The sequence below is a fragment of the Phlebotomus papatasi genome, chromosome 2 (genome assembly GCF_024763615.1).
Source record: "Phlebotomus papatasi isolate M1 chromosome 2, Ppap_2.1, whole genome shotgun sequence".
Taxonomy (NCBI): domain Eukaryota; kingdom Metazoa; phylum Arthropoda; class Insecta; order Diptera; family Psychodidae; genus Phlebotomus; species Phlebotomus papatasi.
Genome location: NC_077223.1, coordinates 57,346,452 through 57,362,169, shown reverse-complemented (window position 1 = coordinate 57,362,169; position 15,718 = coordinate 57,346,452). Strand labels below are relative to the sequence as shown.

The following is a 15,718-nucleotide window of genomic DNA, read 5'->3' as shown; positions in this document are numbered from 1 at the left end:
GCTGAATTATTTAATATTATTAAATGTTGCAATGCTATTTCAAAACTTCCAGCACGATGAATTGGATTGAAATGCGGCAGAGTGGGTGGCACTAAACGTGTGCCAGAGAGAAAAATTGCTTCTCACCTTTCTGTTACCAGAAAAATTCACAGTGTGGGTTTATCTAGGTGTTCCACCAAATAAATTCAATGTTTTACAATGGTGGCATAAATATGTAAAATTATACATTGTAACAATTTTCATTATTTTATCTTTAATTATTCTTATTGGGTCGATTCAAAATTTCTATTTTCTTTTCAAAGAAATTTACGTTAGCCCCTGTATCTAGGCAATATAATGTGACTTCATTCTGGTATTTGAATTAAGGGATTAAGTGGGTCGAGAACACAAAAAAATAAAACTTTATTTTTTAATGCAATAAAAAAACATCCAAGCTCTTAAATAAAAGAAAGTACAACATTTAAGCAATATTTTATGATATTTAGTTCAATAATTAAAAAAAAATTAACTGTTGCGAGCTGGTTTTTGGTAAAACAATACGATTATAGGGAAAAGCTTTCAGGCTTTGGATACACTCTGGCTTCGAACAATCCATATTTCCTGAAAAATTAAATTAAATTTTATGAACTCTATGAAAAAAAACATTGAGAAAGCGTCCCGTGCTTTACGAAATCTTCGAATTCGTTACTGATTCTCTATCTCAAAAGTATTTTCGCATCATTTGCCATTTAGCTTTGCTTAGGATTGTTGCTTAGGATTGGATATATGGAACAAATAATCCATAAGCTTTTGAAAAATCAACCAAATTGTTTTTTTTTTGTTTTGAGATCTTAGGGAACTGGGCTAAACCTCCACTCTGAAGCCGGTATTAGGGGTAATGTAATTGATTATCGGATAAGTTGCTTATCAGTTTATAACCGTGTTGTTATCGATTCATAATTGATTGGAACCAGTTCATAGTTGTCAAGATAGACCTTTCCAACGAGCCCAAACATGGTATCAACCATATGAGGAATACTCTCTCTAGGTCTAGAGCCCTTTTAACCCTTTAAGGACGATTGGAACACCGGTGTCCCATAAAGAAAATAATTTTTCCTGACTACCCAAAGTTATTTTTTTCTTATGTCTGTACATAATTATAAAGTAGAAGGTTGAAGGAATCTAGAATATGTTTTGCAAGTCTCTAGCTATTTGCTATGTAGTAAATATTTAAGCTCAAAAATGGCGAATTTTTAAATTCTCAATTTCATAATTGATTTTATTTATTTTTTATACTTCCAATTTTTTTTAAGCAAAACCCTTTTGGTAATAAAAACTACAATACTCATATGTAATATTTTTTATTTAACTCTTTCGTCTCTTTTGGGACTCTGAGTACCCAAAGCAGCATATGAATGCTCTGTGAAAATTAATGTTTTTTAATTATTCAGAACTGATAAAAATCCTATTCTTGTGGATGATTACAAAGTATAAGTATGTCCAAATGTAAGATATTTTTTGTAGGACCTCAATTAATTCCTGAGCTTAGATATTTTTGATTAAAAAATTGTGAAATTGGCTTGCAGCATATGCTGCGGTCCGGAAAGAGTTAAACGAAAAATATTATCCATTGGTATTGTCAGAAAAATTACTTAAATTTTTGGGCTATTTTTGTTCCTATCGTTCATAGAAGCACAAAACACACCCAATCAGACTCTGTTGGACTTTCCAAGGTTAGATGTAACACTTATCATTGATTATATTTCTCAGTTTAATTTTTATTGTTGATATTCAGTCCGTAAGAAGTGTTGCGTCGTTAAATAGTTAACCATTGATATTGTAAAACCGGTATTGGGAATGATTCAAATGTGGTTTTGAAGGAGTTGGGGAGGGATTGAGGGACAATGAGGGGCATCTTAACGATCCTTGGGGCGATTTATGGGGGGTACCCCGAAGGTCTCATATCTATATCTCTAATCGTTTTGCCTGTAGAGGTGATAACATACAGACGGATGGACGGACAAACAGCTTTACGCCATTTCTCAGACAACACGAGGATATGCTAAAAATGGTTCCGTGGTTGGGTAAAAATCAAGTAATATGTACCCCTAAACAATTGTAAAATTAACATGAAATTTTTTTTGTGATAATTGTTAATGAGCATTAAAAATACATTGCAAACACATTAGCATTTCCAATGGTTGCATAAAAATGCAAAGGATTCATGCAGATTGCACAGTCTTCAGATCACGTTGCAATTATACTGAAAAGAAATTCTTATTATGGAGAAGGGTTTAGATTTAGAACGTAAAAGTCTCATGTCAAAAGAATTACATGAGATGTCAAAAGAAGTCTTTTGGGTCGCAAAGGTCAAGTCGATTGTGAAAGCAATGATTTTGTTTTAAGAAATCTTGATCAATTTTGAATTATTGTCACCAATATGGCTTCAGCCACGGATTACTATATCCTGGATAGTAGGTAGACATTTTTGTGTCCCATAGTAGTGCAAACAAAGTGAATAAAAGTACGAATAAATACGTCGTACCCTTGTTTCTTGATATTCTCGAGACTGAAAATCACTTAAATCCTACATTTTCATTCCTCAGCATTAAATCGCATCATTCCTGGGTGCACTTTTATTTGGTTTGTTTGCACTACTATGAGACACGAAAATCTCTACCTACTATCCAGGAAGGGAATTCTGTACGCTCTGGCAATGCCATATGACAAATTGGGTTCGAATCTTAAGAGAGCTTTTTCGAAAATGCAATTCTGTAGCCGTGACATTGCCATTTCAGAAGTCACATATTTGAGATTTCTGGCAATTGAAATGACAATGAATTTTGTTAAACAAATCAACCAAGACGTACTCTATTTTCATAAAATCATCAAGTAAAGGGATTTCATTAAATATTCAATGAATTTTCCTGAATTTCATAAAAATCATGAAATGAGATGACATGATAAGTTATTTTCATTACTATCGACTGTCGATTCTACAAAATTTAAACGATAGCCGGACTTCCTGTAACTAATATAGATATTTATGAACAGTCATATTTTTTTAAGAATGTCATAATGAATGACCCAATAATGCGAAGAAAGTCGACATTCACTTAATCTAACAGATATAGATTTATCGATACTATCAATTCGATAGTGTTGAAAAGTTATCATTCAATCCCTGTTTTAAAATGAGTGTCGTAATTCGGAAAAAAATATTATGTAAAATCTTTGTAAATGTGTGTGAATTCTTACGGGGGCCTTACGAAATGCTCGTAAATCGTATAACCCACTAAAAAGTTCGTAAAAGTTTGTACTTTTTTCACAAATATTGTTCGTAATATATTCACTTAACGGACATTTTTTGTTCTTTTATAAACATTTCTTCGTAAATATTCGTAAACACACACAAAAAGTTTATAAAACTTTGTCATTTATTCGTAAAGTTTTGCCATACAAACAAAAATGTACAAAAAAATGTTTGTATAAAAGAACAAAAAATGTTCGTCAAGTGATCATGTTCCGAACAATGTTTGTGAAAAAGTACAACCTTTTACAAACTTTTTAGTAGTTTATACGATTTATGATCGTTAGCAGCATTACATAATATGTTTTTTGTGCAGGCAAAGGAATCATGAAATTATTCAGGCACTTTGATTAACCCGCCCTTTAACTAATTTTTACAAATGATTTTTTATTCTAAAAAAAAATAATTCCACCAATTTGTTAGTAATTTATTTTATGGAATACACAACTGAGAGGGCAAGATGCTAAAGACAAGAGAATAAATATAGTGGCTGAATTAGAAGTTGTAAAAAAAAACCTTTCACTGCGCAATTCACGCTAACAATTGTAATCATATGAATATGTGAAGATTTATTAGTATTACACTATTTTCTCGACACTGGTGTGGAAACATGAAAAGAAAAGAGCGAATGAATGTACAATTTTTCCCCGCCTTTGTCTGAGGAAGATACCGTGAAGTTGCAATGATGGCTTCCATCTAATGTTTCCGTATTTTCTTTCCTATTTTTGTGCAATTCTCTTGAATGAAAAAAAAATGGAATGGATATCTTGGGGATTTAGACATCAACTGCTAGTCAATCTCATATTATGTCAACTTGGCCACCAAATTCACAAGATCCGGCTGTTTCAGCTGTTGATCGTCCACATACGATCTCATCCAGTGAGTTCTTTTGAAAATTTATTATTTGGTTTTACTTCTTTATTTTTTTTTTTGAGGATTTCAGAACATCCGGAAGATTATTATGTAATATTTTATTTACAGCCTACGAACGTGGTCATCAACGTCCTGCACTCACAGTGTACACTTTTCAGAGTCCAGAAGTTAAGGCTGAACCGCCAAAATCCTCAAATTCCATCCGACCTCCACTACCTATTCGGTGTTCTTCTCTAGAGAGAAGTTCCACGGTGAAAGTGAAGGCTCCATCGTCACTGCCAGCCCATGTTACAAAAGACTATCCTCAGATGCAGCCAACGTATGTCAATATGACAGAACTTGCCTCAATGGCAGCTTCTAAATTGTCCAGCAAACAATCTGCTCCAGTTCAGAGTGTATCCAGGGAAGTGACTCAATCACAAGTGTCACCAGATATATGTGAATCTTCTAGTTCAACAGCAACACCACAGAATTCTTCTCCAGTGTCTGCAGATGCTACAGTGACGCCCACAAAGGGTGGAGAGGAAGATTTGAAGATTCTGACTTCATCTGTGCTGGCTAAGACGTCCATGTTTGAGAAGCTAGAGCAGATTCAGGCTAATGTACTCAAGAGAGTGGACAGTAAACTGGTAAAGAAGCCAGATAGAGAAGCAGGTAAGATTGCATTGGTTCTTTTTCTAACGCTTTAATAGTTGTTGTTAAAGGGGTTTATCTATTAGAAAATATAAGTCTTAATTTGCTTAAATGATTTCAGTTATCTCTTTCATTGATGTCTAAATTAATAAACCATGTACACTGAGAAAAAAAGGCTACGATTAACTTTTTTTCGTCATAACTTTAACACTTTTCGGGTGTAAAAATATATCAACATTTTTTAATGTTAATTTTACACCTTTTGAGGGTAAAATCAACATGAGAAAAAGGTAACTTTAACCCATAATACACCTAAAAAGGGTAATATTTACACCGATTTCGGATCAATACTGCAGGGTAAAACTAACATTTCCGGAATGTTATTTTGACTTTTTCGGATTTCTCTCAGTGGTTAAAGGTTTATTAAAAAAAAGATATTTTATTTTTTTTATTTATTTTTTTTCATGATCCGTCTAAACGTATGATTTTATTTTAAAACTATTTCTTCATTGACCATTATCGAATGAATGGTTTAAAGTAATATTTTAATTTTAATATAAAAATTGTGGTAATCTATTAAAGTTCTTCGATAATTTTTACTCGTGAATATTTTAAGCTCCGCCCCGTTTAAAATTATGATCAATCACAGTTGATTTTTTTTTGAATTCATCAAATTATTTGGCTACTATAGCATCCCTGCGATATACCAGCTAATAATCCACGCTCATTTTTAAATTCTTAAAAGAAATAAACTAAATTTGCCAATGAAGGGTAATAGTAGCAGAGTTCCATGCAAGTTGACGGAGAGAAAAAAGTTGTTAGAGTTCTCGATATACACAAACTCCTCTTTTTGGAAAAATATAGGCTGATAAGTCATCATAAATTGATCAATGATAATATGGTAAGGTCCACTGTCTTTCATGAAAAGATGCGTGCAACTTTGTCTTCCGGAGGTGACTTGGGCATCTTGCTGTTCATAAGCTTTTCTCTTTTTGCACTTAAGGATAGTCTTTACTGATCCTATCCACCTTAAAGAGCATCCTTAAATGCTAGAATTAAACAAAAGTCTTTTAGAAGTTATTCATCTCCTAATAATATCCAATCACAATACTGTCAGATATGAAATTCAAGAAAAAAAAATCTGACAAAGAAGATGAAGAGTTTCGTGTCAAAATAAAACAGCATTCGCGGAGAGTACTACTTTACCACTTGAACTTAAGAAAAAAATTAACTAAAGCACACCATTTGATTAAAAAAAAAACCTATGGCAAACATAAACCATTAAGAACCTCCTACGAAAATTAGTTAAAATGCTTTAAAGTGCTTTAAAAGTGGTCATCTCGACGTAAAATGCAAAAAGGCCAAAAACAATTGACGTTACTGAATGAAGATGATAAGATTTATCATTTGGAGGCAATAAACGTGACCAACAAAGGTGTTTGCAAGCCTTTGTGTTGGAAAATAAACTAAAATAAAGCAAAAAGATGGTGGCAAAGCGTCCCAGGCTTTGCGAAATGCTCGAACTCGTGACTTAGATGTTATACCGCAAAAGTACTTTCGCATCATTTACCGTTTACCGGCTCTCAACCGATTTGAATTGATTCATAAGTCACTCAAAATATCCCCCAAAACAGTTTTAAAAGTAAAAGAATTACTTTTCGCATAAAAATTAGTTATCGGTTATCAAACCGGTTCAAAACTGATTGGAACCGGTTCAGTTTTGTCGGAAATTCCAAGACCTTTCCAAAGACCCCAAACATGACCCCATTCGCTTGATAAATGCGCTCTCTAGTGTCTTTTTAACCTTTAACCTGGAAAAATCGTTATTAGGAATGATTCAACGGGATTTTCGTATCTGGACGAGATGTCCACCTGGGTAATCTCTAAATGTATATACAAAAATGAAAAAAATCTCACGACACGTTTTCGAGAAATCCCTAAAATACATGGTTTTGAAGGGGAAGGGAAGGGGTGGGGGGAAATGAGGGGCATGCTTACGATCCTTGAGTCGACTTATAAGAGGGAGGGGGTCCCCCGAAAGTCCCAAGTCTCTATCTCTAACCGTTTGGCCTGTAGAGCAGGCGACAGCCGGACTGACAGACGGACAAACAGAGTGACGACATTTCTCAGAAATCGTCTGAAACGCGAAGATTTGTTGACAAAAGTGGTCTCCGGGGGATGGGAGGTGGAAATTTTGGGGGGGGGGTGAAAAAAATCGAGGGATTATATAGGGGAGACTGGGGCAAAAAGTCACAAATCGAAAAATTCAAGATTCAATATGTTCCAAGGTAAAAAAGATAGCGGCTCAAATTTTTTTCTATAGATAGCCTCCATAGACCTTCTTCAATGTCGTAAGTTTCTTAGAATTCGAACAAGGAATTTAGAAAATAAAAAATATTGAAATTTTTAGCTGTATTTTTGAAATATTTTCCTTGCAGAAAATAACAATTATTACCTACTTACTTTCCAAAATTAATGCACTGATGAATATTTTCTAAATAATTTGGATTCTTTGAATACGAATCCGCTATCTATTTTAGAATTTCACAAAAGTTCTTTTCTCCAGAAATCCTTTTATTACAAATGGCCACTTGGGGTAAAAAGTAACAAAAAAGCCAAGCAATTTCTGATGTCTCACGGCGAAAAGAAACGTCATTATCATGTCTCGCCGCTTGTTGTTTGCATTGGTCAAACGATTAGCAGTCTTTTGTGTGTTTTTTTCTAAAATAGCTTGAAAAGCGCTTTTCTCGTTTTCTCATTTTTTCACAGAGAAAACGGTGTTTTACAAAGGTGTAGATTATTAAATTTTCTATGAAAATATGTCCTCTAGTTATTTTTTCAAATTTACGGAAGCCCGTAATGAAGCGAATCAAAATATGATAATATCCAATATCTGGTACTATTTGCCCCAGCATTTTTGAGAATAGTCACATAATTACCTTTTAGAAGTTGGCTCGATAAACGTTATTTCCTTACAAAATAGAGGAATATTACTTTCACAAAGTTGTAGAGTGGTAAATTTCCTATAAAACTGCGCTAATTAGAAATTTTTGAAGCGCTCGAGCAGCTAGTAAAAAAATAAAATATCCGTTTTGTGACTTTTTGCCCCACTCTACCCTACTGCTCTCTCCGTAGTGTTCGAGCAGTAAAAGAGTGCCGCGTGAGTTGGCTGAAAGAGAGACAAAAATTCCAAAATCCATTTCCGAAATTTTGCGTTTGGGGATGAAAGCAAAGGTTTCCATAATCGAATTGGCACAGATGATGAGAAATGGATATAGTTCGAGTGTCATAAATACAATACGTCACGCACGGTCTAAATAGGCCAAATCGCTTAACTCTTTCGTCTCTTTTGGGACGAGAGTACCCAAAGCAGCATATGAATGTTCTGTGAAAAACAATGTTTTTTAAGTATTCAGAACTGATAAAAATCCTATTTTTGTGGATGATTACAAACTATAAGGATGTCCAAATGTAAGATATTTTTTGTAGGACCTCAATTAATTCCTGAGCTTAGATATTCTTGATTAAAAAATTGTGAAATTGGCTTGCAGCATATGCTGCGGTCCGGAAAGAGTTAAGGAAGAAGATTGTGCTCAGCGTTTGGTGTACTTCTTTATATGAGTTAAATTGTACAAGAGGCGTGGTCTAGTTTTTGGACGGTGTTATCAGAGTTTTATCCACAGAAATCCGAAAAAGTTAAAATAGCATTCCGAAAATGTTAATTTTACCCTGCAGTATTGATCCGAAATCGGTGTAAATATTATGCTTTTAGGTGTATTAGGGGTTTATTATTATTATTTTTTATTATTATTTTACCCTTAAAAAGGTGTAAAATTAACATTAAAAAATGTTGATATATTTTTACACCTAAAAGTGTTAAAGTTATGAGGAAAAAAAGTTAATCGCATCCCCATTTTTTTCTGAGTGCATGATCGGAACTAGATTGTTTTCTGTTCACGAAATATATAAAAAATTATCCATTTCAATTGATTAATATTTTTAAGGGGGCGTGGCTTAAAATTTTAAAAGGGCTTTAAATTAAAAAAAATTTCAATTACATTTGAACAATGCAAAGCATAACTACACCTTCTTTTGTCAAGAATTATAGTTAATCAATTAAGTCATTATTTAGAAGGTAAGACAGAAAAAAAATTGTTTGATCAGTGTGCAAAAATTAGCTAAATGATAAACCCCTATTCGGTGTGCCTTTGGTATCTTGATAAATTTTCTTTGGAGATTATTTTTAGCCACAGTGATTCGATGTTATTTTTATTTCAGTTTATTTATAATTTATTTGATTTTGTGTGTCTATTTTTTTCTTTTTTTTCTCTCTCTTATTTGTATCCCATAACCCTGTTCGACCAAAAACAAAAAAAAAAACACAAAAAATACTCAAAGATAAATTGCACCGCGATTCCATTGAGAAGCTAAATAGTCTGATCGACGAGTTGGATTTGCTGCAGAGGGGTGTTGAGATGCCAAAGATGGCCATAGATCATGAGGTGGAGCAACAGGAGGAAGTGGTTAGTCAACAGGAGTATATTCAGAATAATTGTGAAGTGGTGACACTGAGGTATAAGGAGCCAAAGGTCGAATCCCCGTCGATCGATGGGGTTGAGACACGAAATCGTGTCACGTCGTTCAAACAACCACCACAATCACCCACAACACCTACAAGTGGTAGTGATCAATGCGATGGGGTCTTTCGCAACACAAATCGACCCACAATATCACCTCGTCCAGCCTCTCTCTCTGGTTTGTTTCATTTATAAACTCTTTTTTTTTCTTTCAATTTATACTTCTATTTTCCCACCAAAAAACTTTTCTCCCCTTTGTTATACAATTTTTCCTTATCAACAACCACAATATATTTTTGAAAATTAATTTCTCTCTTGTTTGTTTGTCGTGCTGTGTGATGTGTACGTTGTGTGTTATGTGTATGTGTGTTTATTCAAATATTTTCCTCCAAACAAGAGCAAAGAGAGAAGTCTTTTTATTTATTTTTCCTCTTAGCTCAAAGATCTCTTATATGTGTACTCGATCTCTATGATGGCATTAAAAAGGAGAAGAAAGAAAAAAAAAGATAGTCTCTAAAATGGCATGTTTGTGTATTTTTTTCTTGTGCCTTTTTCTAGCATCACGATCGAGGAGATCATCGGTAAACAGTGCAAAACCACCGCCTCCCGTTCGACGCAGTTCCAGTGTTACGCCGAGTCAGCAGCTCAATAAATTGGCCACGCAAAATCTCTCACAGCAGAATCTGATGAATGTCTCATCTGAAAGTCTTCCACCGCCACCAGCTTATCTTCTTGACTCGGAAAATATCTCACAATCAGGTGGGCTAATCAATTTATGAATCATAATAGAAATTGTGATGAGATGATTGCACATATTAAGGTTGGTGCAGACTAACAAATTTATTAAAATTGAATTTTGGAAAGTCATAAATTCATTTATAAATTTTGTAATAACAGCTTTTTTTGGATTAGTAAACTTTTAACCGGGGTCACCCCCGGCACAGTATAAACAAACATCTGAACAAGATCGGTAATGTAAGATAATGAAAGAAAAAATCCTGAATGGGTCGAAATCCCGAAAGCCAATATTCCTGTAAAAGCCAATATTCCGAAATCTAAAGTTCATTAACTCTTTCGCGTCACACTTTTATTCAGCAAGTGAATTCATGTAAAATTAAGTTTTTCATAATGCTTTATGATGAAATATAATAGTTATGAGAGCAAAAAAAAATTCCATTGCGTGAAAACTCGGAAAAACTCCGGGTCATATATGTCCCTATTGTCGGCAAGGGAAGTATACATACCATTTTCAAAATCTATATCACGGGCTATCTAAGAGTTTTTTTTTTGCTTGAAGTTATTAATTTGGCCAAAACCATGGCAAACTGAATTGTTTTGGTGAACACTGTACACAGTAAAAAAAAATGTGTAAAATTTTACTACTATAATAGTGCAAAATCGACCATTTTAGTTGATTACTTTAAAAATGTTTGAAAAATGCACAATAATTTGGTAATTTATTGTCACGTGATTGAAAATTACCACTATTATAGTTGAAAAATTTTCAACAACGTTGTTTAATTTGAAAATGTGTAAAATTTTAACACTATAATAGTGTGAAATCGAATAAATTAATTATTTAATTGCGATCTGTGTAAAATTTCTCAATATTATAGTCATAAATAATTTTCAACAATGTTTTGTAATTTAAAACTGTTGAAAAATTCTAAAAATTACCACTATTATAGTATGATTATAATTTTTTTACATTATTATAGTGTGAAAAAATACACAACTTTATGGTATTTTTTGTCACATTATCAAAAATAAACACTATTATAGTTTGATCATAATTTTTCACACTATTATAGTGTGAAGCCTTGTGTATTTCAACCAAAGTTGTTGATTTTTTAAACAAGTTGTGTAAAAATTGTTGAATTTCCATTTAAGACATATACTTTAGTCGAGATGCGTTTCATTGGGAAAAAGTCATATAGAACATCAAATATTTATATGCATAATAAGTATCTCGTGAAGATCCGAGCATCAGATGTAATTATCTCGCATTAGAGAGGATCCCGAATACAGGAAAAAAACATTACAAATGTATAAAAAGGCAAAAAAAACTAAAATAAACGAAATGAAATGAAAATTGAACAATTTTTGAGATTACACACAAAAATTCAATAATTATTAAATTCAACAACTTTAAATTAAACATTTTTTTCCAAATTTAACACTATAATGGTGGTGTGAAAGATTACACACTATAATAGTGTTATTTTTTTTTACTGTGTACTCCTGGTGTTCAAGGAATCTTCCTGGTAATCCCTTGAACAGTCACTGTCACAATATTTTGAGTGGTATTTGGCAAAAATAAACTTATCTACATATTTATTCACACACAATACAATTGCACATTATGGGACACTTGCAGAATACTCTAAAATATTGCAAAATATGTTACAATTCATCAGATATAAGATGAAATGTCCAGGAGCAAGATATTTTCCTTCTGGATTTCACAAAGACAAACAATGTCCCAACTGTCCCAATTGCATTGTTGGCACGAAAACACTTTCACAAACTTTTGCCTTGCCGACAATAGGGTCATATATGACCCGGAAAATTCTACGCGCTTTTCTGGAAAATTGAGAGAAGTTTATCATATCAAAATATGCAATATACAATCTTTGATTATTCTATTTTGTGTCTCTAAAGAACTTTTTGCTGAAAAAAATAAATGAATATAAAAAATTTTGAAAAAGAAAAGTCATTCCACAAAGTTCGAAATTCGTGATTTTTGATCTCAAATATTTTCTTTTCCTGAATATCTGGAGTCTTGAGAAAATTAACCGAGAATCTAAAGAACTTTTTGCTGAAAAAAATAAATTTTTTTCTTCTATTTTGATGTGTACAAACAGATAGATTTCAATTAATGTAAATAGTCAAAAAAAACTTTTTTCCCTTAGTCATATATGACCCTAATGACGTGAAAGAGTTAAAGCCAAAATCCCGAAAGCCAAATTTGCTGCCCCATTCGGGATATTGGCTTTTCGGAATTATGGCTATTCGGAATTTTGGCTTTCGGTATTTTAGTGTTCGGAATTTTGACCTTATCAGTATTATGGCTATTCGAGATTTCGACGCATTCAGGAGTTCAAAGAACTCTGAAAAAATTAAAGGATTCAACAGTATTTTTGTATTACGGACGAAATAAAAAAAATCGCATGACGTGTTTTCGAACAATCCAAAAAACACATAGTTTTGGGTGGAAGAGGAGCTGTGGGGAGAAAATGAAGGGCGGGGCATGTTAATGATGCGGAGGTTGATTTATGGGGGGTTTACAGAAGGTCCTTATTTATGGCCTCTACACACTATGAGAAATTTCTTTAAAAAATGCCTTTTTAAAGAAAATTTCCCCTATCCTAGGCAGAAACGTCAGAATTTTTTAAAAAAGGCAATTTTTGACGAAACTTTCTTCTAATGTATAGACACCGTTAGTTTCTATCTCTAACCGTTTGGTCTCTAGGCGTAGGAACGGCCGGACGGAAAAACACTGCGACATCATTTCTGAAATCATCTGAAACGTGGAATTATTTTATGGAAAGTGGTCCCCGGAGGGTGGAAGATGATAATTTTGGCGAGTGAAAAAATCAAAAGATTATATACAGCTGATCTCTCTGAGGAGTTCGGACAGTACAAAATTTGACGCCCAATAACACCTCTCTTCTCTCTATGACCCTAGATATTACATACGACCAAAAATGCGTTAGAACAGCGTAAATTCGGCTCTAATTTTCAGGATTTTTTTCAGGATTTCAAAAAATTCTACCATCTTTAAAATAACGAAACTTAACTGTGCTATCACACTTACACAATACAAAATTACAATTAAACTATATAAATTCAATTTAATTTGCAGATGAATTGTTGAGACTAATACTTGGTTCGCAAAAACCCATTAAAATAGTATAAATAGTTAAGTAGCATAAATGTGATTGATAAGTAGGGCAGACTGGGACAAAATTTGTCAAAACGAAAATTTCAATATTCACTATTTTTTTTAAATAAAAGATACTGAGGCTTGAAATTTTTTATTATACATAGCCTTCATGAACCTTCTCAAACTTACAAAGTTTCAAGGGATCCGAGGAAGGATTATGTAAAATAAAAAATAATGAAATTTTGAGCCCTATTTTTGGAATATCTGGCTTACAGAAAATATCAATACTGATTAGCTCAATATAAGCACATTTCTCGTTAAGATAGAGAAAAATTATCTTCGACAAAGTTGTAGAGGAATAAATTTCCTCCAGAAATTTTGAGAATCTCCACAAAATCGACTTTTAGAAAATGATTCGAAAATCACATTTCTTTCGAGATATAGGAAAATAGTCTTCTGCAATGTTGTAGAGCAGTAAAACGTTTAAGTTTTCTCAGAGTTCGTGAAAGAATTAAAGGGACAGATAATCCTAACCGGCTTATGTAGGTGAGATTCTTAATGTGAGCTAACTCGGAATGCATGCAAATTCGATTTAGAGCTGAAGTTGGGGTACGTCATTCACTTATATTAAATCAAATTCGTGAAATTATACAAATTTTGTATTTAAACCAAAATATCAAGGATTTGGATAGAGTGACAAAAATTGATATATGGGTGAAATGTAGATCAAAATGTTTTCTATAATTTTGCCATAGTACTTGATCTCATCGATTAATCAGAAGCCGAGATAATCGAGGTTGTTTGTTTCTGAACTCCTTTTTTCGACCAGAGCGCCCCAAGTGTTCATTTGATGAACTTCAACTATATGAAAGAATTGTTGTATTTTGTGACACTTTCCATTTAAAACCCTATTTTAAGTGTCTTGGTGGAGAAGAAGTAGTCAAATTGGCATCTGAGTGGTTTCAAAGCCTTATTGTGGGAAAAGTCAATTTTTTCACACTTAAACGGCAAAATCGGAGTGATAGCGTAGTCTGAGCGGAAAATGATGTATGGACGAAATGTAGACACGAATGTTCTCTACAGTTATGTTGAAGTAATCATCAAAATCGGTTCAGCGACAGTCGAGATAATTGAGGTTATGTGATATTGAAATTGGTTTTTCGACTGTGGCGCCCCTGGTGTTGGTCCCACGAAGTTCAAATATTCTAGAAAGTTGTAGCATTTGGTGAGATCTTTCGTTTAAGCCCTCATTCATCAAAATCGGTCACATAGAACCGGAGATATGATTTTTTGAATTTCGTGAACTTTGACCCCTCATATCTCCGGTTCTATTGAAACCACAGCGCACATACGCACCATTTTGGAAACGTCCTAGACTGGACTACAACATACTAAAATTTCATTAACTTGCACAATGCCGTTTTTGAGAAAAATTACTTTGAATTTCGATGAATTTTGACGCTATCACAGCGCCACCTGTGGTGACTTTTTGAACTTCCATCTGAAAGTGCTCATCGAGACGAAACCAAAAAAGTAAAATTTAGGCCGCTATGTTAATTAGAACCGGAGATAGAGACCGGTCAATGTTAGAACTTTGACCCCTTATAGCTCGGGTCAGGGGTTATGGATCGACTTAAGGTTTTTTTTTGTTTGATAGGTATAATCAACGGCTACAACATACTAAAATTTCAGCCCGATTGCATAAGGAATTTTTGAGTTATTTAACTTTTAAGATTTAAAAATTTTCTTTTTAATAATAGCGCCCCTTCATTTGAAATAGTCATACTATTGATAAGCCAAGATAGGCTTATGGTAGCTAAGACTCTGTAATAAAATTGATTCTGTGATGAGATCCGAAATCGCCACTGTAAGGGAAAATGTCAAGCAAGAATTTCAACAAATTGCTCCTAATGTATAGAAGAGGCTTTCATAACTCATAACAAGTACGAATTCGATTGTAAGCCTTAAATCTGGAATTTTTTTTAATAAATGTTCCCCTATAGAAAAATCGGTTGGAAAATGAGCTAATATCAATTTTACACTAGAACGTAGGTCATAGATGTCTAGATGCCCTATTTATTTATTAACCAATTTTAATAAAACTTGGTTCGTGGGAAAAGTTTTGGTTATTACATTATTTGGTTTGTTTTTGGTTTTATACTGTCTACCTGATCTACCCAGTTAAAAAATGGTGATTAGAGATCAGAGATTGCAGAAGCGGCATGATATTTTTAAACCAACAATTTCTTTTATTGCTCGAAAACGCGTCGGTCGTGCGACTTTTTTTCATTTTTTAATGTGTTTTGGAGATTACCCATGCGAACATTTCGTCCATATAGGAAAATACCAAGGGTCCATCAAGCCTAATAAAAAGTGAAGATATTTTTCACTTTTCCTTGTAAAATTTTTGCAGATATTGCACCGCGACTTAAACAAACTTGCTCGTAGTTCTTATATTAT

General features: G+C 33.3%; 1 protein-coding gene across 16 annotated transcripts in view; it reads left to right on the top strand.

The window, feature by feature from the left end:
• Positions 1 to 15,718, top strand: part of LOC129801860 (protein MTSS 2) — a 61,723-nt gene that overhangs the window by 36,386 nt on the left and 9,619 nt on the right. For 9 of the 16 annotated variants that reach the window (XM_055847234.1, XM_055847231.1, XM_055847228.1 and 6 more), the window contains 4 exons: positions 4,069 to 4,168; positions 4,271 to 4,816; positions 9,194 to 9,550; positions 9,931 to 10,131. In XM_055847234.1, the coding sequence (XP_055703209.1) occupies positions 4,069 to 4,168; positions 4,271 to 4,816; positions 9,194 to 9,550; positions 9,931 to 10,131 (1,204 nt within the window). The remainder of the gene's footprint in view (positions 1 to 4,068; positions 4,169 to 4,270; positions 4,817 to 9,193; positions 9,551 to 9,930; positions 10,132 to 15,718) is intronic. The other 7 variants (XM_055847243.1, XM_055847238.1, XM_055847240.1 and 4 more) reach the window with 1 other exon arrangement.